At 47.6% G+C, this 23923-nt stretch overlaps 1 protein-coding gene across 3 annotated transcripts; it reads right to left on the reverse strand.

Annotated features, from left to right (window-relative positions):
• Nucleotides 1-11578: 11578 nt before the first annotated feature.
• On the reverse strand, nucleotides 11579-20425 carry Foxa1 (forkhead box A1). 3 transcript variants are annotated; one of them, XM_021179397.2, is made up of 3 exons: nucleotides 19970-20172; nucleotides 16409-17708; nucleotides 11579-14026 (listed from the first exon to the last, which is right to left on the reverse strand). In XM_021179397.2, exons 1-3 carry the CDS (start codon nucleotides 20039-20041, stop codon nucleotides 13995-13997), a joined length of 1404 nt encoding a protein of 467 aa, XP_021035056.1. In that variant the 5' UTR covers nucleotides 20042-20172; the 3' UTR covers nucleotides 11579-13994. The 3 variants fall into 3 exon arrangements, with proteins under 3 accessions (XP_021035056.1, XP_021035057.1, XP_021035055.1); XM_021179398.2 differs by lacking the exon at nucleotides 19970-20172 and adding an exon at nucleotides 18196-18240 and having other exon boundaries at nucleotides 11579-17708; XM_021179396.1 differs by lacking the exon at nucleotides 11579-14026 and having other exon boundaries at nucleotides 14983-17708; nucleotides 19970-20425.
• Nucleotides 20426-23923: the final 3498 nt, after the last annotated feature.

Below are 23923 nucleotides of genomic sequence, written 5' to 3' on the forward strand. Positions count from 1 at the left end.
GACAGAGAGTTCCTGCCAGAGGCTGAGGACACACACAGGTGTGTGTGTGTGTGTGAGGGGGGAGGAGGGGAGGGGGGACTGAGGTCTCCCAGGAGGTGTTTGCTGATTGGAGGATTGAGTTGCACAGCATTCTTTAGTTTGTGGCAATCCCTAGGCTGGCTTCCTAGAAACAGTTCAGGCTTAAATGAAGCAGTTATAACGTGAGGGAAAACATTGAAAGTATCATAGTAACCATCGTATCACATACAATTTTCTTTCTAGACCACCGACTGATTTCTGAGAGCCTAAGACTCTTTAGAAAGCTCAGAGAAAGAAACGCTGAGAAAGAAGAAGCTAAGAAAGTGTTATTAGTCCGGTGCAACAAAGGTAGAGAAAAACTGGAAGTCTCGTAAAGAGAAACACAGCATTTTACTTCCATCTTGAAATAGCTGTGCTCTGTGAGTGCAGCTAAATTAATTCTAAAGAGACCAGCCTGAACTGCAGGGAAGTGTCTGAGATGGCATCCACAGCAAATTTAAATCTCCTTAGACAATATCACCTAAAATCCCTACTGTTGTTCCACAGCCTGCATTTTTCATTCAGTTAAGAATATGCCGGGCGTGGTGGCGCACGCCTTTAATCCCAGCACTCGGGAGGCAGAGGCAGGCGGATTTCTGAGTTCGAGGCCAGCCTGGTCTACAAAGTGAGTTCCAGGACAGCAAGGGCTATATAGAAAAACCCTGTCTCGAAAAACCAAAAAAAAAAAAAAAAAAAAAAAGAATATGCAAGAATGCCAGGAAATAGATTTCTCCGCTAAAAGTCAAGAGAAAATAAAAGAGAAGCAGAAGTAGACCCAGGTACAAATATTGTGGTGCTCAGACGCATAAGGGTTGAGGGCGAAGGGTATAGCCCAGAAGGTACAGTGTGTGCCTACTGGGCATGAGGTTCTGAGTTCAGTTCAGAGCACATCATAACTGGAACACAGTGGTGCACATTGTAACACCAGCACTTGGGAGACAGGAGCCAGAGGATTAGGAGTCCGGAGTTATTCTCCCTACACAGAGAATCTGAGGCCAGACAGTGCTATCTAAGATCCCACCTCAGAAATGTGTGTGTCTCAGGGCTAGAGAGATGACTCAGCAGCTAAGAGCATGTACAGCTCTTTCGGAGGACTTGAGTTCAGTTCCTAACACCCACATTTGGTGTCATACATCTGCATGTAACTCCAGCTCCAGAGGACCTAATAAATCTGCCTGTGTGTGTTCACATGTGTGTATGTGCACACACATGCTCTACACATACTCACAAACACATGAACTGAAGTTAATTCATCTAGACAATGTGGTGTACACCCTTAATCTCAGCATTTGATAATCTGAGACAAAAGGAACCTGAGTTTCAGGCCAGTGTGAGGGTATTTCAGACAATAAATCACAATGAGAAATCTGAGGCTTCGATAGTTTTAGTAGCCGCTTAGAATCAGTGAAAATGTGGCCCCGAGAACTGAGAGAGGCCATTGGTGCCAATCGAAATCAAGGAGAAGAAAGAACATGGAAAGATCTATAAAACTTCAAAGACATGGGGTGTGGCATAAGGTTTATCCAGTGTGTGTGTGTGTGTGTGTGTGTGTGTGTGTGTGCGTGTGCGTGCATGTGTCTGAAGTCTGAATTAAGAAAAATCTGAGCTAAAACCTCTGTGTGTGAAGTGATATTACCTAGAACATTTCTAAAAACCAATGAAAGATGTACCTCTAATGCAAGAAACTAGAAAACACAGAACATATCCCAGCAAAACTGCTCCTAAAAACAAGAATACATATCTGCATCTCCCAGCTCATAGAATTGAGGAAGGAGGACGGGGGCGCCACTTGTGCCTGGGTCCTGAAGAGAGGCAGGAACTACCTGGCACTGGAGGAGAGATGTGTAGTGCCTGCTTAAGCCCAAGATGCAATCCAGGCTGCTAATGCACCTCTCTCCCATTCCCCATCAGTAGCTTGTAACCAGCACCTGGTAATGGCCATAGTTGTTATGGGAGGAGCAAAAACCGGAAAACAAACCCTGCTCTGTTGTCCTGGAGAACCTGTGAGAATCATCGGAGGGAGGAGCTGAGACACTGAGGGAAAAAAAAAACTTGAGCATTCCAGAGCTCACGCTAAGTACATAGTGACAGTCCAGGCCACCTCTGGAGGGCTGCTTTCAAGTGTCTGTGCACTGAAAATGACTAGGGTAACAATAAAAACTCATTGTCCTCAAATAATGACTGATCGGAGTAAGAGTCCACACTAAGATAGGGTGGAAGCCATGTCTGAGATATTTATCCAGGCTTTAATTTTCTTTATATATAAAATGTGGTGGGGGCTGAAGAGATGGCAGTAAAGGAGTAAATGGGTCTGGATCCAGAGATGGCCAAACTGTTGGGAGTACCAGCAACTTGAATTAGAGGAGAGAAAAAAAAAAAGGAGACAAATACAAGATAGAAAGACTAAGACTGAGAGCTGGCTTGTTAGAGAAACAGAAATCAGAAGCAACAAATATCACCTTTCAAGCTCTATGAATAAAAAGACACCAACAACCTGGGATCCCCCCACCTCACGCCCCCCTCCCCATGCTCCATCAGAATTGTGTGCTACAAGGAGTGACTACACAAAGAACGGGAGGGGGAGGGGGCGGGAGGAAGAGGGGAGGAGTGTGAGAGGAAGGGGAGGCTGGGGGGGGGGGGGGGAGATGAGACGTGCGGTAACTTGAGGGAAATGTTTATCGAAATGCTGGTGTTGAGACGTCCACTAGTTCCTGACAGCAAATGCTCAGCCTACAGCTTCTTGTAGACTGTGACCTGCAATCCAGGAATAGCTACCTACCCTTTGCACTCATTTTGTCCTCTGTAAACAAGGGAAGGCTCGCTTGTCTCTCACCCAAGCTTGAAGTAACTATGTGATCCTTCAACTTAACAGCAATGCCTTATTCTCTTAGCATTCCCTTGGCTAAACTATCCTTCAGAAACCATGGCTTAATTCCTAGCCAGATCTAGAATCTTCTAAGTACACCTTGCTTTTTTATTTTTCTTAACTAAGTCCTGTGGTCTTGTGGGGACCTGTACATTTACATCCTGTGTGTCGCAACGTAAAAGGGCACTTTTCTTTTTTATAGAGGGAACTTATTGTTTACTCAGTTATTACTGTGGAACTTCAGCCTCTAGAGAGAGGAGGTCTTGTTTGTATTCACTGAAAGCTTTTATTCTGAAAATTAGGCTAGAAATGATGTGCCAGCCCTGACAAGAGTTGACCAAAAAAAGACCTGGAGGTTCCTTTAAAAAATATCGAACGTAGTATGGTCAAAACTTGTGATCTCTGATAAAGTAACTAAGGCGAGATTGCAGGTAGAGTAATGGGGACCGTTGACAAGAACACACTAATTAATTGCAGGTACATGACGAGTGAGTCAGGGGCGAAAAGGATGATTGTTCATGAATGACTAAGACAATAAAAATATATGAAAAATTTAGGGAAGCCTTGTTATTGAAGAATGCTCTTATTTAAATATGTGGACTATCCATCAAGTACCGTGTAGACAAGCATAAAAGTCAACTGAAGTTCTTGTTTAAAAAAACAGTGAGTATGAACTGTCAGCCAGTGGCAGCTGTGGTGGCACAAGCCATGAAACAAAGGTGCAAAGACCTTGCCAGTGTCCCCTGGCAGAGACCATGAATATGTTGGGTTTGTTACTTGTTGAAAATAAGAGAGGCCACACACCAAGAGAACTGGGTGTTTCCATTTCAGGTGATGAATACAGGATCATGGTTTGTGGTAGGTGAGTGGTGGAAAGTTCAGAACATAAACTTTGAGTAGGAAACCTTACCTTGAAAAAGAAAAATCAAAAATGAAGCAGAGCCAGGCAGTGGTGGCACACTCCTTTAATCCCAGCACTTGGGAGGCAGAGGCAGGCGGATTTCTGAGTTCAAGGCCAGCCTGGTCTAAAAAGTGAGTTCTAGGACAGCCAGAGCTATACAGAGAAACCCTGACTCAGAAAAAAAAAAAAAAGGTGGGAAAACTATAATTTGCAAAGAATAGGTAATTCTGTTATGTGGGGTGGTGGAATGTTTACTATATTGTGGTTTCCCCAGATACCTTGCTCCTATGTGGGCTTAGACAAAAACTACAAAGTGGTCTTGTTTTTGTCTGAGTCTTCAGGTTACAGAGTGGCCTCATCTAGTACTGGTGCTTGGTAAAATCATTTGTTGCATAAGTTGCCCCTAGAGAAGAGACAGAACTCCCCTATCAGATCTAATGAAGTTTATATTGATATAGAAGTAGAAATAGAACCTTAAAACAGGGGCCCTGGAGGGACAGATCTTAGGTGAAATCATGCTCTATATTAAGATCCTAACTAGAATGGGAGATGAAAAAGTGCAGAGGTTTATGCCGACTAAAAAACTGTTTGGTGTTTCCACAAGGATGCTGTCTTTTACTAAGTCATCTGCTGTATTAAATTACAAAGAGTCACTTTTTTTTTTTATCATCAATTTGCCAAGGATTTTGGTGTGTGCATCCTTTAGCCTCTGAAAAAGTGGAATGAATACCTTGCCATCCATCCTTTTATGAGTGATACAAATTCTGTTTCTCCAAATACTTCTGCTAGTTTAAATATTACTCAGTACAAATAATTTGTAACCTTTATTTTGGCTTTTGAGCTGTATCTCTCACAGAAAAAAAAAAAAACAAAAATTGTCATTTTCCAAAGCTAAATAGAACATCAGCTAGGGACAATGCCCATCCATAAGACAGAGTCATTCTGCATCCAGAGCAAGAAAATCAACACTCCCAGCCACCACCAGAAAAAAAAAATAGTGGACTCCCTAGTCCTCTAGTATTCTGTTTACGTGTGTCTAAACTACTGGATACTTGTCTCATTTCTGGTATTAGGTGTGATAAAGAGACAACTCACTCAGCAACCTCAGCAACAGCAGCAACAACAGATTCTGTGCAGGCCACGTAGCCCATGCTCTCGGAGCATCAAAAGGAGATGAAGCCTGATTAACCATTTTGAAACCTATCGGATGAGGAGAACTCCTTACAAAACAACTTTTATACGCTTTAATTAAAAACGTGTTCCGGCAGCTCAGAGCTGAATGGACTTCAGGGGGAGCAGGGCTGAGCTGGTTGCTATGACGACACCAAATCTTTTCCCGCCAGGCCCTTCCTCAACACACTGACTAGCTCTCCCCACCACCACCACCCCATTAATTTGCTTCTGTGCCATCTTTCACTCCCTGGGTCTGTCCCCTGGCTAGGGTGGCTATAGAATGCTGAATGCCTCCTGATGCCTCTTTCAGGGGGGACTCACAGCCTTCTCTTTTTGGCTCTCCCTATCCCTAGTGACCTCTATGCTCTGTGTTCCTTTTAAAACAAGTTACTTTGAGATTAAAAATATTATTTTAATGACAACCTAGTAGTCACTGCTTACTACCCCTTGTTACAAATCCAATTTACCAAATCATGAGTATGGCTGAAAAGAATTCCATGGAGTTCAACAGCATTTATATTTCAAGTCACCAGCTGGCTGCCTGTATCTAGAGGGATGCTTTGCCCATGCCCAGTACGCTTCTGTGTTGCTGAAGAGGCCCTAAAGAGAGGCTCTGTTCTACTCCATTAAAGCCAAATTGTGCTTTCTCTTTCTTAAAAACAACTGTGTACATGTTTTAGCATTTACTTGCATGTGTATTTGAGCACCGCATGGGTGCTAGGAACCAAACCCTGATCATCTGCAAGAACAACACAAGCTCTTTAACCCCAGACTCAGGTTGTGCTTACCCTTAAAATCTCAGCTTAGTTCACAAACAGCACCATCTGGTAACAATGTAAGAGCGGCCAGACACGGTGACACATGTCTATAATCCCAGTATGTATGTGTCTGAGGCAGGAGGATTGTAAGTTTGAGGCCATCCCAAGCTACAGTGAGACTACATTTCAAAATCTGTAAGTAAGAAGAACACTGTAAAATGTATGGCTAGAAGAGATGCTAAGGGCTAAGGCATGAGGTTGCCTTACTTTATTTTAGAAGGCTTTAAAGAATATCTTCAAAATTGTGCTTGGCATGCAGGAAGTTCAATAGCATGTCACAGTTCCAGTGGTACAACCAGGAATTAGGTAGGACTGACCCCTCATAAGCCTCAGCAGCCACCTTGAGGAACCTAGTGCCTTTGTGTTTGTATACTCAGTGGATTTCTATAGATTGTGATATTGCTATACAGCTTTCTTAGGTTGCTCCTTGAATCATCAGAGGGCCTCCCAACCTTTCACTTTGATTGTAAGTCCAATGTAATGTCCCATCCATTCTGTTATATAGGATGAAGGAGGTGAATGGAACTGAGTGGAGATGATTTCTCAGTATCCCTCTTTTCCTCTACAACTTAATAATTCTATTGTTCTATTAGGTAATTATTCTATTACGACTACGACTACCACTGTCAACTGTTTGTTAGATGAAACAAGCATTCCCTCTCTGTTTGCCTGACTCAGCAGAGATATTGCAACTCAAGAGTCAGGTATAGCCTGGGTCTGCTATAGTCACTACTGTACAGGGAAGATGTGAACCTTTCCATGTGTTGGGGTTTCTACAAACCGTAGAGAGGTATTATCTCTCTCAAGAAGTTTCGTAAAGAACTCCTGACTATATAAAACTATGCCTGATAGGCCACATGTAAATCTGAGTCACAAATATCAGGGGATGAAAGAGGGGTGGGGGACAGCCTATGACTGGTCAGCATAAACCTTTCTTTAAAAGGAGATAGACAACAATGACTAATGTTTGGTCATTAATCTCATAAAGGGACTGAATCTGTTACCGAGAATAATGGTACCATTGAGGAGAATTTCCCATTTAACTTTCCTTTTCTCCTGTCAGTATATGGAGTTGGAAATCAATGCTTGTCTACATTATGGGTGTTTCCTTCTGTAAGATGTTCTGTCTGGATCACTCTTAGGTGGGAACTAGAGAAAGTGCCTTTAAATTGTCTAGATCATTGGAGACAAGGTTTCAGGTACCTGAAGCAAGTTAGAGATGATGAGAAAGTACTCAAAAGAGGCACACTTGAAATATCAGCCAAAATTTCATTTTAATATAAGAGAGAGATGGGGATTCCTTGGCAAAAGTGCCCTATATCACCAATGTGGAGCTATTAATCATGTGCATGAACTCAAGAAGTACACGTCATCCACCCTTACTCTTTAGATCTATTCCAGATCAGGTTTGGAAACATTCTGGAGGAGAAGTGATCTTACAGGATGAGTGGACTTAAGACAGAATAGGTCTTTCCTGTTACAGTCTCCATGGCTGAGTGGTTGATTTTCCAGGCCGGGGTGTGCTTTGGGGCTGTGTTTTACATAGTAGTAAATTCTCAGTTTTCCTGCAATGTCTTATGTCTTCTCCCTTGCCTAATCCTGCTCCATGGCTAAGAACATCTACATAGAAATTGGAATATCTTTTGTTTAGTAATTCTTCCATCCTGTGATGGCTGGCTCATGTGAAGTCACATAATCCTGCCTGTGTGCTCTGGCACTAGACAAATTGTTTATGTGAGAAAACCACAGGGCTGTCCTGTTGCTTCTGCGGAAGGAGCGCAGCGGTCTCCCACATGTGCAAAATCCATGCCAGGATTCAAGGCAAAGGTTCAACCTTCACTTTATGTTGCAAAGACAGTTTATTAAAGGTGACTGAAGGAAGTCATTTGCACCACATGCAGATGAGCCTGTCTCCAAGATTCAAACCTAGTTTTAATACGTTAATAAAAAGAAGGGTGGGTTTCCAGAAGTCACTCTCTCTTTATAACCTCTAATGTCTGAAGTTTAAAACTCAGGTGCAAGATGGAAAATGAGCCAGGTGTAATTCACACTCTGGGAAGGCTGAATCAGGAGGATTGTGAACTTGGGAGGCCAGCCTGGGCTACACGGCAAGACTTCATCTTGTAGAACATTTTCTATATACTTCTTTGAATACACAGAGTATCAGCAGAGGTGGGTGTTTTGCATGATTTTCGAAGTAAATGAAAAACACAAAGACTCCACTCTGCAAGAGTTAGGAAGTGTGTAATGTGCTCTATTGGGACAAAAAGGGAAAAAAGGGGAAAACGGACTTTTATTACATTTTATCAACGACATTGAAATTTCTTTTCTCTTGTCCAAGGGCTTAGACCTAAAAACTGAAGGGTGATGTGAAGCCCATAAAAATAAACTTGTGTATGTTTCTCCACGTGGAAAGGGATTAAATAACTAAAGCCCCAATGGCTCCTGATGAGATTAATAACCTGTGCCTTAACTAAGACACTTTTCAAAGCTTACCCCAAACTAGCAGATCTGCCTTCTCTGTCTCCTTGCTGAGAGTACTGGCCTGAAGATGCAGGGTCTCCTGTGGTTTGCTTGAAGATTGGGATAACCATGATTAATTAGTGGGAAACGACTCATCTGCACCACGGAGTATGGAGTATTGTTGCTTAAAACGAACAGAAGCGCCTTATATCCTGTTTTTAAAATTATTCTTTATCTAGCAGAACTAAAAACATCAGGGCATTCTTTCCCCCAACTGAGAGACCGGCTCCTGTTGGAAGCTTAGTCATGACCACAACACCAAACTAACCAAAGATGTGGGTATCTTTGACAAGGTTTCAGATAGTCTCTCTATCTCTGTCTCTCTCTTTCACATACACACACATACACACACACACACACACACACACACACACACACACACACACACACACACACACACGACCAACGAATTGATAGTGCCTGTTTTAACTTTCATGCACTAGAAAAACAGCAAAGCAAAGCAATGTTGGAGAGTGCTGACTGGGCAGGGACCCCAGGAGAACCTCATAGCAATGGGCACCCGCACCGGATTGTGGGCATTGTTCCAGAGAGTTAGTGGCCGCAGAGGACTTCTGCAGCCTGCTGCGGGGGTGTGTGGGGGGGATGTCATAGTTTTCAGCCACCCCGCCCAGGCTCCTTGGTGTCCTTTTCTGGATACCTAGCATGAAAGCCAATGGGGAGCTCCTCGGCTGGGGGCTGGGAGGGATGGCTGCTTACTCTGCGCTCAGGGGTGAGGTGGTGGAGCAGCACCACCAGGACAGAGGGGGCCCGTAGCTAGGGCCATTGGGCGGCCTCCTGCCCGGCGCGCCCCGGATGCCTGGAGCTGGCTGGTGGCCGCTGGAGGCCGGAGGCCGCGGTGGAGCAGAGTAAACACGGCACTGCGGGGCTCGCCCCACCCCTGCCCGTTCGGGGCCCTGCAGCGTGGAAGAGCCCGCGACCCCGCCCTGGGGTGCCCCAGGCTGGACTGGCGAGCTGAGACTGCACCCTGGTGCGGGTCCCTTGGAGCAAGCCTGGCTGTCCCACCCCGTCTGGCTGGTCCCCTTGGACAGGCTAGAGCCCTGCTTTGCTCTTTTCGTTGGCCAAGCACAATTGTGTTATTGGAGATAATGAATTCAATCCCCATCAAAGGGCATTAGGCTTGCCCGGGCCCTGGAGTTGCTGGTGCCTTTTTTTTTTTTTTTTTCCTAGAAATGAAAGGCTGAGGAGGAGAAGAAAAAAAAATCTCTGGGGGAGCCTTTCCCCTGATCGCTGCTTTTGAAGTGAAGGGGCCCGGGCATTGTTGTTCACCTCGTGGCCCATAAGGCTGAAGAAAGCCCGGGCTTTTGATGGGCTGAGAACCGCTTCAGCAATGAGCACTACAGGCCGGGCCGCAGGTCTGCGGGCAGCATATGTCTCAGGGCACTCGGGCCCCGTCTGGCGCGCAGGACCGTGGGCCTCCTCCTCCCAGAGGAGCTGGGACTGGACCCAAGGCCAGCACCCAGAAGCGGGAACCCTGGGGCCTGCCCAGGGCTGAGATCCAATTTGATGCCCCACCACGGATTTGGTGGAGTGGCGCAGGGGGTCCCTTAGAGTAAGCCTTTAGGAGCCAGAACCGCCCTTCCTTCGGGAAAGTAGAGGCCTTGGTGAGGGCCACAGATCCAGCTGATCGGAACCATTCTTTCCGCACCCTGGACCCCAGGGTAGTTGGCTGAATCTGACTACAAAGGTGTGCACCTCAAAAAAGGGACCGCTGAGGGTTTTCCACGGGGAGTGACGGACACTGGACCCCAGGAGCGTGCAATTTTCTCACACAGTCAGGAGGGCACTGGCTCACCTTCTTTAAAAAAAACCAAAAAACAAAAACAAAAACAAAACAAAAGCAAAAAAAAAAAAAAACCCAAAAACTTGTTGAAGGCATTTATTTTCACTGCCCCAACACGAAATGACCCCACCTGGCTCCATCCTCTCACCCTTGCAACCCCCCACCCCCTCCTCTGAACTCTTCGGTCCCAGGCTTGGCCACAGAAACCTTAGGGCTCCTTTCAGGGCCCTCTCTACCTCGGACCTCCTCCCTCTGCCTGAAGGATCCGGGTTATCCGCCCCATTAATATATTAGCCAGGCATAACACAAAGGAAGCGCGTGTCGGCAGAAGGCCTTGTGACTCCAGGGAGAGGCCAGGAAACCTGGACAATGCCCTGCCCACTTCACCGCACCGTGCAGACCCAGTCTGTGTATCCGCCTCCACCTGAAAAATGTTCATAACTGGGCGTCTAGGCGTGAAGCTCAAAGCTCCTAGGTGGAACCCAAAGTTAGACAAATGTCCCACCAAAAACGTCCCAGACGCCTAGTTAGTGCAGAGAAAACCGGTGTTGGGGAGCACAGAAGATACAAGACACTGATTTCTTCCCTCCTGCGTAAAGGACCCTTAAAATTACATCTATAAACGAAACAAACCTCCCCAGAGACCCTTGCAGTCTTCTCATTCAATCGACGTTTTAAAAATAGCTTCTCGATGTCAGAGAAAGGGAAAAAGAAGAAGAAAAGGAGAATCTGAGGCGGTGACTAGACAAGCAATAGGGGAACAAACTTCAGAGGAAACGGGAAGAACCCCAGACTTCTACTTTCTTTGATTATTCCCAATTTCCAGGCAATGCTTTGGAGTGGAGGGGAAATTTTCCAGGTGGTTTCTCTTAGGTTCAAGGGCTTCACCCCCCCCCCCCCCCCCCCCCCCCCGCCATGTGTAATCCTTAAGAGGAGTTTGGGAAGGTAGAAGGCGACTTTATTGAGTAGAACTTTGAATCTTGTTTCCCCGGGTGTCCCAGGTCAGGTTCTGAGTCGGATTTCAACAGACTAGCATCTCACCTGGATTCTAAAGTCCGGAACACAGCCCTTTCCTCCCCAGATTTTAAGGGATGATAACCTGTCTCGAAATTCCAAGCCGGCTGCAGTTTTAGCGCACTCCAAAGTATCCTGAGGTAGCATTTCTAAGCCTCCGCTAGCGGGGCTACAGAGGTGTGTGATCGTAGCTATAGCAATTGGAGAGCTAGGGAGAAATAGGGGCAAGAAAGTCAGTAAAAGTGAGTGACTTCTCCCTAGGTCAGGTTTTAAAGTGTTTGGAATGAAAATGTGTTTTACAGGTGACAACTGAACTTCTTAGGTATTCTCCAGTCCCACAAAGCTGGAGGAAAGGGCTGGAGGAAAGGGGGCGGGGGTGAGGCTTGTAAACCCAGCTGTGCAAAGTTCAATGAATGGAGCTGGCCTGGGAGGGAAAAAGAGAAATACCAATGGCATCATTATGTCCCAAAGTTAACTATTTGAAAGGTAGAGGAGACTTAAAGAAGTCTGTGTTAAATGTATTTGGACAGCTAACTACTAACCTTAGGTAGAACTAAAGCTTGCGAATGTGGCTACTCTTTAAAATGTCCTCTCGGATCTACGCGGTGGATTGATTCCAATGACGTTCTGAGCTCTGCTATGCTATTTTGCCCTTAGATTCTTAGTCTCCTGGGACTCTCTTGAGGTGTAATTACACTTTCAATTTGGGTAAACTTTATACCAAAATTTCAACATAATTTGATTACCTATTTAGGTCAGGGTGGCTTGTAATAATCTCTTCTTGCACTCAATTATCTTAAATCAAGGGGCATTTTCTAACTGCATTTGGTTGTAAAACACATCCACAATTCAAGCAAATAGTTAATTTTCAAGACAATTTTTAAAAGTTTATTAAATACATACTACATAATTTAAGCAATTTTATTTTCAATGAGGTTTTTTCCCTCTTGACATATTGAAGTGTCACATTAAAATACATTATAGCTAAATGTTCTATGATATTACTGCTAAATCAACAGAAAGCCAATTGATCTTGAGGAAAGGTTAATTAATTTGGGCTACAGGTCTCCTACTTTCGTCTGCAATGAAAAGAATTTCTATTGATCAAGGCAGTTTTTTTTTTTTGTAAAGAACTTAATAAGCATTTTCCTGGAACTAAGATCAATATTTTAAATGCCAAAACAACAGAATTTCCTAATTTTATCATTCTTGGAATTCTCTCCTGTTGTGGTTCATTCAAAACGGCTAAACTCGAGAAAAAAAATGTTTAACAGTTTCAGTAAAATCCGCCTTCTGAAAAAAGAAAACAGAAGTTAAGAACTTCACTAGCATATGCTTATTTTCATCGCTTATTATTTCCCATCCGTCTTTCTGAAGTGTGGGAGGCCACTAAGGGACAATAGAAATTGGATTTTATCTTTGAGATTTGAAGGTGATCTCGGCAGATCTCACAGAAATAGGGCTGAGCTGCCTTCTGCTTGGGAACGCTTCGGAGTTTAGTTGCGCTAAGTAGAATTTCCTTATCTATCTTGGGCTGTTTTTTGTTTTGTTTTGTTTTCAATCAAGGTTTAAAAGGGTTTCAGAGCTGAGCTTCCAAACACAAGGTGAAAGTCATTATTGAGGCTCCCCTCCCAGGAAGGCGCTGCACTCACTACCCAAAGGCCTTTTGGTGCTACTGTTTACTCCGCGACGTGGCGGATCCCACAGCCCCTGGAGCTTTCCACTTGGGTCAGTTGGAAGCCTTTTCCCTCCTCGCTGCCCCCGCTTCCGGCCCCTCCCCCATCCCGAGCAAAATTCAAAAAACAAAACAAAACAAAACAAAACAAAACAAAACCCTCAGCTCTGGCCGTTTACTGAGCCCTGGGCGCCCACTTTCTGGAGGATGAAGCAACAGTGAAGAAAACAAGACCCGGGGTCTAAAACGGGGTGGGGGCGGAGGATGCCCGGGTCGTTCGCAGGCGGCACTCTCCGGAGGGTCCCTGCGCGCCGCTGGAAGCACAGATGTTTTCTTCTTGGCCCCGACGCGGCGCCCTGGTCGGGCGATCCGGCGTTTGTGTGTCGGGGTTTCCGAGGAAGGGATTACGCAGCGGGAGCGACTCGGCCAGGCAGGCCGCGGGGTGGGCTTGAGACCGGGCGCCCGGCCTCCTTTGTTGACTTTTAGGTCTGTAGCTCAACAGAAGATTTATTCGCTAGGAGGGGAAAATGCCCAAACAATGAAGAACTAACTGCATTTGTCACCTCGGGATGCTTGCGCGGTCCGCTCTGCCCCTTCTGCCCCGGCAACCATCTGTCCGGGGCCCCCAGCCTGCGTGCATCTATAGGCGCGCCTTGTCCCGAGGTGGCACAGAGCATAGACGCAGAACCCGGTGCGAAGCCCACGGGGCGGGAGCACAGCTCGCAGGCGCCTGTGAGCCAAGCAGGACTGGCCGCTCTGGCTTCCAGCATCCTGCATCCCCTGTCCTTAGGGCGGCTTGGACCACAGGCACCTCGCCTCTTCAAACCGAGAAAACTCCAGGGAAGAGTCAAGGATCAAGAACTAAGACCTGCACAAACCTGGAGGAGAAAGGAACTACACCCGACGTTAGACTTTCGTTTCGGGACAACATGAGAAAAGGAAAGGCCGAAGATCACGCTTTTGTTTTACATAAGAGTTTGAATTTGCTGGCATTTATTTACCCGTTGTACGTGTAACTGTTGAGATCGAAACCTTTTTCGTCTTTGGGATACGCTTGGTGTCCTTTAGAGGACTCGGAATTGAGTTTTGAAATTACTCACGCCAGCAATTTCTCTTTCCTCCTTTCATTAGTCGCAGAGAGCAAAGCAGGGATTGCTGGATTTTTCTCAAGTGGCTACAGTGGCACCCCTTCTCTCATCTGGGGAGGTAATTACGCGATAATTAAGCGACTGGCAGGGCTCTTTTTATCTTGTCTGTAGTGTGGAGAGCTGTGATCACAGTACAGGCTGCCCAAGTTCAAGCCCTGGTGAGGATGGAGTTCACACCCTAGGGCTCAGGCAGCCCGGCCTCTGCTTCGGCTTGTGCCTGTTATTGTTAGTGTCAATCCGAACAAGCCTTACAAAGAAATAGGTGGACTGGAAAGTGAGCCTACTATCAAAGGAGATTAATGATTTTGTGATCTCAAGCAACTACGGGGTGTGAAGCTGCATTTCAAAGCTTCTTACAAGGCAAACAAGCCATCAGCTTCAAGTTCTTAGAAACAATATTTTAAAAATATCTTCACAAAACACAAAACAGCAGCTACCCTGAAATACTCACAAAGCTTGCCTCGGCAGGAATGAATGAACTGCCCTCCTCCCCACCCTCCAAACCCACTCTGATAGCGAAGTTTTGTTTCCCTGTTAATGGGAGGGTTCAGAGTCTGCGGTAGATAACTTAATTTTAGCAGACACAGTTGCTATTTCATTCTAATCCAAATACTTTTTGAATTAGAAGATATAGAGAATTGATCATTTAATTTCAAACCACGAAAAAAAAAAAGACTAAAAAGAGGCACAGAAGGCTTACCTCCCCCCAACCCCAAAGAAAAAGACCCTCAAGTAAACATTACCGGTAATAATTAAAAAAAAAAAAAAACAACTTAGTTCTTGGAATAGTGTCAGGATACCTATCTGGTTTGATTGAATCCCCTTTGCCACATTTTATTAGTTACACATTCAAGTTGTAAATGCAATCATTTTATTTTAATTATATCCCTGCTTTTCCTTGATATGAAATTTCAGAATTTGAAAAATATCCCATTCAGAAGACCTATTTTGGATTCTAATTAAAGATCTATTTTGGATTTTAAGTGAAAGAGAAAAACAGAAATTCTTTGTCCTTAACATGTGATTTATTTAAATTCCTTAACTGCAAATGATCAGGAACATAATCCACAGATTAAACTCTTGTATTATTTTTGTTATTGAAATCAAAATATCTTAATTACAAATCACATCGATAAAAATTAACATCTTAATTTGTCATTTTAACCATCACTTAAAGCAATTTCGGCTGTAAAGAAAAGGAGTAAACCATGCAATAAATTAACATTGAGAAGGCAAAGAGGAATAATAATGAAACCCGTTTGTCTAAAACTAACACCACGTCCAACTGTGGAAAGTGCATTAACACTGGATGAGCCAAGAATAGGATGGCAAGAACTAAAACGGCCACAATTGGGATTTGGAATTCGGGACCAAATTTTGAAATGCATTTCTTATAACTTCTCTCTCAATAGTATGATACTTCCTTTTTTCCCCCTGGGGTTGGGGTGGGGGAATTCTTTAAACGGTATACATACACAAAAGCTAATTTTATACATGTGACCTCAGCATGACATGACCATGATGGCTCTCTGAAAAGCAAGGAGCAGAATTAGGGAGGAAGGCAGTTCCTGAAGAACTGGGTTTCCAGCGTTTGCAGGTAGAGAGGACAAGTGTGGGGAGGCATCCTTGTAACTTGGCCGGTCAGGCAATTTTTGAAAATGTCTATCACCTAGCTATTACCTCTACGTGTTATGCAAAGTTGAACGAGGTCTTCATATCTGGGCATGATATTAAGTCCATAGACATGTATATGCATTTCACTTAAGGACGTCCGAGATCTGAATGCATCCGGAATGTAAGGTGAAAACAAATGTGCATAACCGGTTTATACCTTCCTGCATAAAGGCAGCACTGCCCTTCAATACTCTCAAGAGCCCCTACTGTCTACTTGGTTTCTTTACCACTTCCATCTTTACTGAGTTAAGAGTATTGCCACAGACCTGTAAACTCGTGTGGTGGGCCTAACAACAACAACAACAACAACAACAAAAAGAGCACGAACAAATATTTTACAAACTTGACCATCTTCTTTTTAAATAAGCCCTGCAGGGACTAGAATGTGTCCACAGGGGAAGGAGTGAAAGGGAGAAAGGGGAGGAAGATTTTCTGTATATACATTTGTGGATCATTAAATGTTGCCAGAAAAAAAAAAGTGTTGGTATGGAGTCGGTAGTATTTGTAGTAATACACACAATGAGTGTTGAATACAATAATAAAGTAACAGTCCTTTGAACTGGGGAAAATTGTGCATGAAAAATAAAACTATTTGGAATTTTATTATGTGGTTGGTTTGGTGTGTGTGTGTCTGTGTGTGTGTGTGGTTTTGTTTGTTTGCTGTTGGTTTTTCTCTCCTGCTACCAGGTTGGCCATGCAGACAAAAACCCTCAGTTCTGGGAGCTAGGACGTATTTAGCACGGGTCTGGAATACACACCTTGGTAGTAGGCTGGCTCCAGGGCTGAGGGCTCGATGGGGCTCCTCGTGGCCACTGAGGCGCTGCCAAGGGGCAGACTGGCGGGCAAGGTAGCGCCATAAGGAGAGTACTGCAGCGCCTGCTCGTATGCCTTGAAGTCCAGCTTGTGCTGTTGCTCAGAGGAGGACATGAGGTTGTTGATGGAGAAGGGGTGATTAAAGGAGTAGTGGGGATCCCCTTTCAGATGCAGCTGTGATTCGTGGGGTGCCAGGCCGTGAGCCGGGTGAGAGGGGGGTACAGATGCCAGCGCCCCTGGCCCGGAGCTTATGGGGGGCGCAGATGAAGACGCTGGAGACTTCAACTCCGAAGCGCCCCCTGTCGCCGTGGCCCCGCTGTGGTCCAGAGTCTGGGGGCTGGCGGCGGGCCCTGGGGCCGGCGCGCCCTCTAGCTGGCTAGCCTTTCCGTGCACACCCCGGTGAAGGGGTGACTCGGCGCTGGGGTTCCCCGGGCCTGAGGGGTCCTTGCGGCTTTCTGGGCCCCCTTTGGAGCCGCCGCCCCCACTCCCACCTCCGGCCCCCGGCTGCTTCTCACACTTGAAGCGCTTTTGGCGGCGCAAGTAGCAGCCGTTCTCGAACATGTTGCCGGAGTCCGGGTGCAGCGTCCAGTAGGAGCCCTTGCCCGGCTTGTCCGGGGATCGCGCCACCTTGACGAAACAATCGTTGAAGGACAGCGAGTGGCGGATGGAGTTCTGCCAGCGCTGCTGGTTCTGACGGTAATAGGGGAAGAGGTCCATGATCCACTGGTAGATCTCGCTCAGCGTGAGCATCTTGCTGGGCGCCTGCTGGATGGCCATCGTGATGAGCGAGATGTAGGAGTAAGGCGGCTTGGCGTGAGGGTAGCTGCGCTTGAACGTCTTGGCGTCACCGCCGCCCCCCGCGCGGCTGCGGCCCAGGTTTGACGGCGCGTACGCCATGGGACTCATGCACGGGTTCATGGCGGCGGCGTAGGGACCCAGGCCGTTCATGGAGGTGGCGGGCTGTGCGCCCATGGAGCCCATGCCTCCCGGGCTCAGCGCCGTACCCATGGCCGTGACGCCCGCCGCAGTCATGCTGTTCATGGCTCCTGCAGAGCCCCCTGGCATGCCGGCCACAGCACCGGGACTCAGGCCGGCCCCTAAGCCCGTGTTGGCGTAGGACATGTTGAAGGAAGCCGGGGTCATGTTGCCGCTCGTGGTCATGGTGTTCATGGTCATGTAGGTGTTCATGGAGTTCATAGAGCCCAGGCCGGAGTTCATGTTGCTGACAGGGACAGAGGAGTAGGCCTGGAGCGGAGACAGCGAGGAAAGAGGCCCCGAAGGGCGGGGTTAGCAGTGTGCCCCAGAGTTTGGCTGGCCCAGGGAGAGCCCGGGGCGAGCTAACAGCATTTCTGCAAAGCTCCGGAACTCCCCAGCCAGGGCAAACGGTTAGGCGCCTTTCCTTGACCACGCAAAGATGGCTTACACAGCGGGGGCGTGGGGGGAATCCTAGCGCTGCAAGCAGGAAAGATTAATGCTCACAGAAAATATGTCCCCGGGAAGATGCATAATCGCCTTACAAGCCTGGATCAGGGGCTGGCTTTTAAGGTCCCTTCATTTCATCCACCGCAGGCTAGATCCAAGGATCCAACCCCAGACCAGCCTAGACAACTTGCCTTTTGGCCCGGTCAGTTTTGAAATTCCGAAAATAGAATTTATGTCGGAGCCCCTGCTTCTTCACTTCACCCACACAGGCCTGCTTGGGTGATCAACCGGGCACCAGCTAGGCACCCACCCTGTGGAGGGCTGGCAGGCACGGCTGATCGCACAGCGGGATGCACCGTGCTGGCTGCTGTTAAACTCTCACCCATATTAGCCTATTTGTCAATATGACCCTCCCTCCGTCCCAATTACTCATCTCCCAGCAACTGGCTTTGTCTTTGGTGCCAAAGATGACTTTCTGCTATTATATTTAGAAATAATGTTTTCCACCTACTTGTAACAATGATAGTATTTTTAAAAGGAAGCAAACTTATCAGTTAAATAAAGTTCTGGGAAAAAAATAAAATGAAAAAAAAAAAAAAAGCTGCACACCAGAACAACGCGGCGCATACAATTAACTTTAGCGTGACTTTGTATGTATAGCTCTTCACGCTATACAAAACCTCGCGTTAATTCTGTTACCTGTTTGTAGTCCTCTGGCAATTGAAAACTTTGGTAACACAATTTACACACACACACACACCCGGTAACCGATAGTTGCTGCTGCTCACACCAAAGCCTAGGCTTTGGAACTATAGTTTGGAACAAATTAAAATTCCCAAGTGAAACTCTACTTGCTTTCTCTTAATGCTATTCTGCTTCCTAATTCTCAGCTTTGAGATGTAAGAAAGCTCTTTCCATGGGGGTCTTCTCTGGTGGGCCGAGGTGACTGCATCAAAATTAAACTCCTGAAAGTGGTCTGAGAGCCTACTAAAAGTCACCAGTAAGCGAAATCTCCATCAATAGCAGTTGAGAGAATAACTAGGTGGCTAAAAAACAGAGTCCTGACATATAACTGCTTATCTGGTAATCTAACAGAAAATATTGACGCCCTTAAATTTATGTTCATCAGCAAATGTAACTCCATGTGAAAGTATAAGAGATGGATAGATTTCAAAAAGAAGACTCAAAAAAGATATGGTTCCCAAAGAAACACAGAAAGGAATAAATAAATCGCCGCGAAAGTCTTTTCGGACTCTGTACTTTTCTGTACAGATCTTAAAGTACTTTGGGATTTATTTCTAGTCCTCTCTCCAAGATCGCACGAGGCTTTCTCGGTAAGCGCTTTCGATAACCGTAATTACACTTTTGAAGGTAATCGGCTGCTGTTTCTAGAAAATACTTTTAATAGGTAGTGGCCCTGCCTGTACCTGATTTTTCTCGCAATGCTTTTGTGCACAATGTAAAATAAACCCTGTGAACATGCCACCAAGGGGACAATGAAGAGAAACAGGTTCTTGGCCCCGAGTTCTGGAAAAAGATTCTGTTCGCACTAGCGCCACCCAGCGGTCCTAGAGACGATCGAATAGACACTTTTCTACAAACGGCTTTTGAAGAATAAGTTTTATAAAATTTAGAAATCATTCTTTACGAAAAACTCCAACTTCTGCAGCAGATCATTTTTATCCAAAGACGTCGGCTAATTACGTGGTGTGACCGAGAGGCCTCCCGGTAAGCGAGCACCGACTCTCTCAGTTATTCTTTACTCAAGCCAGAGCCCGCCCGCCCGCCCGCGGCTCCCGGGGCTGAGCTCCAGCCCGGGCTCTCTAGCGGGCAAAGACAAGTGCTTCCCTCCCGGAGCCCGTGTTTTCAAAGCCCAGAGTTTCCCCAAACTCTCCGCTGGTTGCAAGCGCCAGGACCCAGCGGGCAGCGGGCTGATCGAGAGGTCGGGTGGGGGCCACACTGGGAGCCGCGCCTCGGGCGAGCCGCCCCCACCCCGCCCGCTCCAGTCCGGGCAGGAGCCCACCTCGCCTGGGTCTCCCCGGACACCGACTCTGGGGACGCCCCACCGCCTCCCCGCCTCTCACCTCCTGCGTGTCCGCGTAGTAGCTGTTCCAGTCGTTGCTCTCATGCCCTTCCATCTTCACAGTCCCTAACATCCTGGAGCCAGCCCGGCCGACACAACCATCCAACCCTGTGCGGAGCGACGGGCGGGTGCGCTGCTCGGGGCGGGGGAGGGGCGCGGAGCCGCTGCGATCACCGGAGCGCTCGAGGGCCCAGCGCCACCCGGGCGAGGAGGAAGCCGGGTGCTGCGGGGCGCGGCGTGCGCGGCGGCGGCGGCGGCGCGGCGCGGCGGGAGGGGGCAGCGCCGGGGACAGGAGGCGGCCGCGGAGCGCGGCGCCCGGCAGCGCCTCCGCGGGAAGTGAGCGGGCGGCCTGTGCGAAGCGAGTGCAGTTGAGCTGATGTGGATCTTACGTCGCCGGAGTGCCCACCTCCTCGTCCTCTCCCCATTTGTCCGCCGCACAAAGACGCTCGCACCTACAAAGCCCGAGGTGCACCTGTGAGGCGGCCGCCCGCCAGTCCAGCCGCCGCGCCTCCCGCCCCGCCGCGCCAGCGCCGCGCGCCCCCCGCGCCCCTCCCGCCATCCCCTCCCCCAAACCTGGCCCTCACTTTGTTTACAAAGCAGTATAATTGGTTTAAGCTTCGCGGCTAGGGAAAGAGGAAAATGGGGCGGGTGTGTGTGTGTGACCCCCTTTGGAAAAGGAAAAAAAGAGAAAGAAAGAAAAGAAAAAAAAAAAAAAAGAAGAAGAAGAAAAGGAAAAATAGGCGGTGCCTGGAGGACAGGCCAGGGCTCTAGACCCGAGCTGTGCTGCGGGAGAAGGACCTGGGTGGTGGCATCAGAGCTACAGCGCAAGGATCATGCTCGCTGAATGACCCCGAGTTCCCTCCTAGAGGTGCTCACCACCCCCTGGACCTGACTACGACTCCGCTCTTGGTCCACTTGGCTCCTTTGCTCCCCTCATCCCTATTCTTGACCCAAAGTTCAACCCTGGGAGACTACCCCCACTTCCCGGCCTTCGGGGCTTGGAAAGGGAAAAAGCCCCACTTTTGCCTCGTCACTAGAAACCCAGTCATCTGAGTCAGCCTAGCAGAGTGACGTTAGGCCGACCTGGGCTCCTGGCGAGCAGAACGGAGGCGCTGCCACGAAACTCGTACCTGCGGCTAAGAGCAGGTGAGTCACAGCACCGTTTTATATTTTTATGACATAACTTTTTTTTTTCCGCCTCAGTCCACTCCACTCCCCTTGTCATCTGCAGCGATCAGAAAGAGGAAGAAACTGCGCGCAGATGTTTGTGTGATAAGGCAGGCGGATCCTAGTCAAGCCTGCCTCTCTCTGCCGGGCTCCTCCTCCTCCTCCTCCTCCCCCCCCCCCCCCCCCCCCCCTACAGCCTCCGGGACCTAGCTGGAGGCGACCGTCTGGTTTCTGATAGAGAAAGGTCAGGGGGAGGGGACATCTCCCTAAACACTGGCGTAAACTGGGAGTGTATGGGCCTGGGTGCTGGAACGCATCTGCCACGCTAAATGAGGTGCCAGCCTGAAGCTGGAGTCACCCCACAGTAGTGCCTGGTCGTCTCTGAGCTGGAAGAGCAGGGCTAGGGTATCAGACTCTCAAAAGGTCCTGGGTAACTGGGGAAAATTCTCCCCCACTCAAAGTCTCTCGCTTTCTTCCAGTTCTTCCTAGTTAGTGGCTTGCCCTCGTATCCAGCGGAAAGAGACTAACCCAAGAGATTAGGCTAGACAGAGTGTGTGATAGGTTTGGAGAAGGTGCTTACCTTCGATTGACTGCAAGTGTTCGTGAATATGTATACTACCTCGTGCGTTTCGAAGTAAGTGTGACTGTGCGGCCCTTCCTGTGTGTGTTGCTCCAGTCTGTAGGTGTACTAGATTTCCATTAGAAACAATCAAGTTAACTTTAAAGTCACCAAGAGACTAAAATATTCTTGTTTTTTTAAGGTAATTAATCTCATGTGAAGGAATGTGTTTTCACTTGTCTTCCAAATAGATACCCCCCCCTCCCACACACACACACTCCATGCTTTGTTCTTTTAAATCTTTCTTCCTTGAAATCTGGCAAGAGAATCAGGTTAAATCCTTGAACCAAATAAATCTCTTAGATCAGTAGGAGAGCAGAGAAGGTGAAGATGTGTAGTTAAGGAAATAAAAAAGATAAAAGCATTGGATTACAATTCCTTTTTGAACAAAAAGTGTGTGTGTGTAGACATCACATTATAAGCAAAGGAATGAGAGTGAAATTAAATCCTCCCTGGAACACAACAGAGCAGACAACCCTCCCCAACTGCAATTTGCCCCTGTGACTAGAAGTCACTCCCATCGGCTGTGTAAATGTACCTGTGGATATATGTCAGAAACTAATTCTTTTTGCAAAGTTCCCACCGACAGCAGGATCTCCGTTTCATTTGTAAAACGCGGGGATGCGTAGCTTCCTCAGTCTGGTCCTGGGGACTTCCAGCAGGGCGGAGAAGCTTCCTTGTTCCTGCATGGTTGATTGTCTGATGCCCTCTTGGCTTTTCTACAGCAGCTAGCATGACTTGGACAGTTCTTGTGGGTAGTAACAACTTAGTAATGGCTATATATAGTGTATAACAAGTTGATGACTTTTGGGGGGCCCTGCCATGTGGAAGGAGTTAATTAAAATATCACACGTCCTTTCAGCCCGGTTTCCAAATCTACTTTGCCCCCCTTTCAAGTCTACTTAAAAGGCGAAGGGGGCCATTCATAGCGTGAGACCACATTGAAGTTTCTCAAAAGCATCATCAAAATCCGAGAGTGGTGTTACAGAATGGACTCTGCTCCCTTTAAAGCCTTGATCCGGGTGTTCTTGGGTTTGTGGCCCAACAACACAGCGCCTCCTGCATGTACGTTCCTGCACCACCGGCGGGCTAGACTGGATTGAACCGGGGAAGGTGTCAGGCAGCAGGGACTTTGATTCAGAGTGGACTGAAGCCACGAAGAAGAAAAAGCAGTACTTCGGTTACTTCTTTGCATTTAGTGAAGGCCTTTGTGGACACCTAACAAATTCTGTTGGTGAAGTTGTTTAGTGCACCAAGAGACCAGCTTCCCCCAGATTAAAAAGTGGAACAGTGGGGTCACTTTCTTCTAAGTCTTCAACTTGGCAACCGCACCTCCCCCCCAAGCCCCGTGGCGGCGGGAGGGAGGGGAAGCGAAGGGCTGTTGCCTTCGCTTTCTGGTTAGTTGGTACCCAGATAAGGAGTCCAAGCATCCTAAACCTTGTTGTATCTAACATCTTTCCACCAGTAGGCCCCTATGACATAGAAAACAGGGCAATTATACCTGCCTTCAGCTTGGGGGCGGGCGGGGAGGGGGTGGACTGAGAGAACGCAAGAGAAGGGAACCACGTGGTCTCTTCTGCGAAGCCCAGACCGAACTTGCCTAGGATCAGGATTGTCGGCCTTAGCCTAGGTCGCCCCTGGTAGCCTAAAGGCTAAAGTAAATCCAGGAAGCCAGGGCAGTCGGGAAGGCGGTCTGCTCTGGTATTCCAGTCGGTTTCAACAGAGGAAGCAGCTCTGTCATTCCTGGAAGCTGATCCAACTATGGCCTTCAAACCTATCTGCACAAGGTCCCTTGACTGACTCTTCTGCCTTAGCCTACCCTTCCCAGAGTGACCTGGGAATCCCGCAGGTTATCACGGGACAGAAGGACGCAAGGGATGTGGCATGAAAGGAGGACAAAAAAACCCCATAGGATCCTAAGACCAGCTGGTGCCCCTTGTGATGCTAGTGACCTTCGCTGTGTCGCTGAACTAAGACAGGGCACACGACTTCGAGCCTGGACCACCCCTGCCCCGCCCCCGTAGTGCCCGCTGGAGTCTCTAGAAAGCTCACTCCCTAGATCTCCCTAGTGTGCCCCCTTCCCTCGCTGACTCTACCTCCCATCTCCCCAGGGTTTTGGCTATGTCAAGGCCGCTGTGGCCCCAGGCACGCTCGCTCGGTGCCTGGTGC

This window comes from Mus caroli, chromosome 12, assembly GCF_900094665.2.
Source record: "Mus caroli chromosome 12, CAROLI_EIJ_v1.1, whole genome shotgun sequence".
Lineage (NCBI taxonomy): Eukaryota > Metazoa > Chordata > Mammalia > Rodentia > Muridae > Mus > Mus caroli.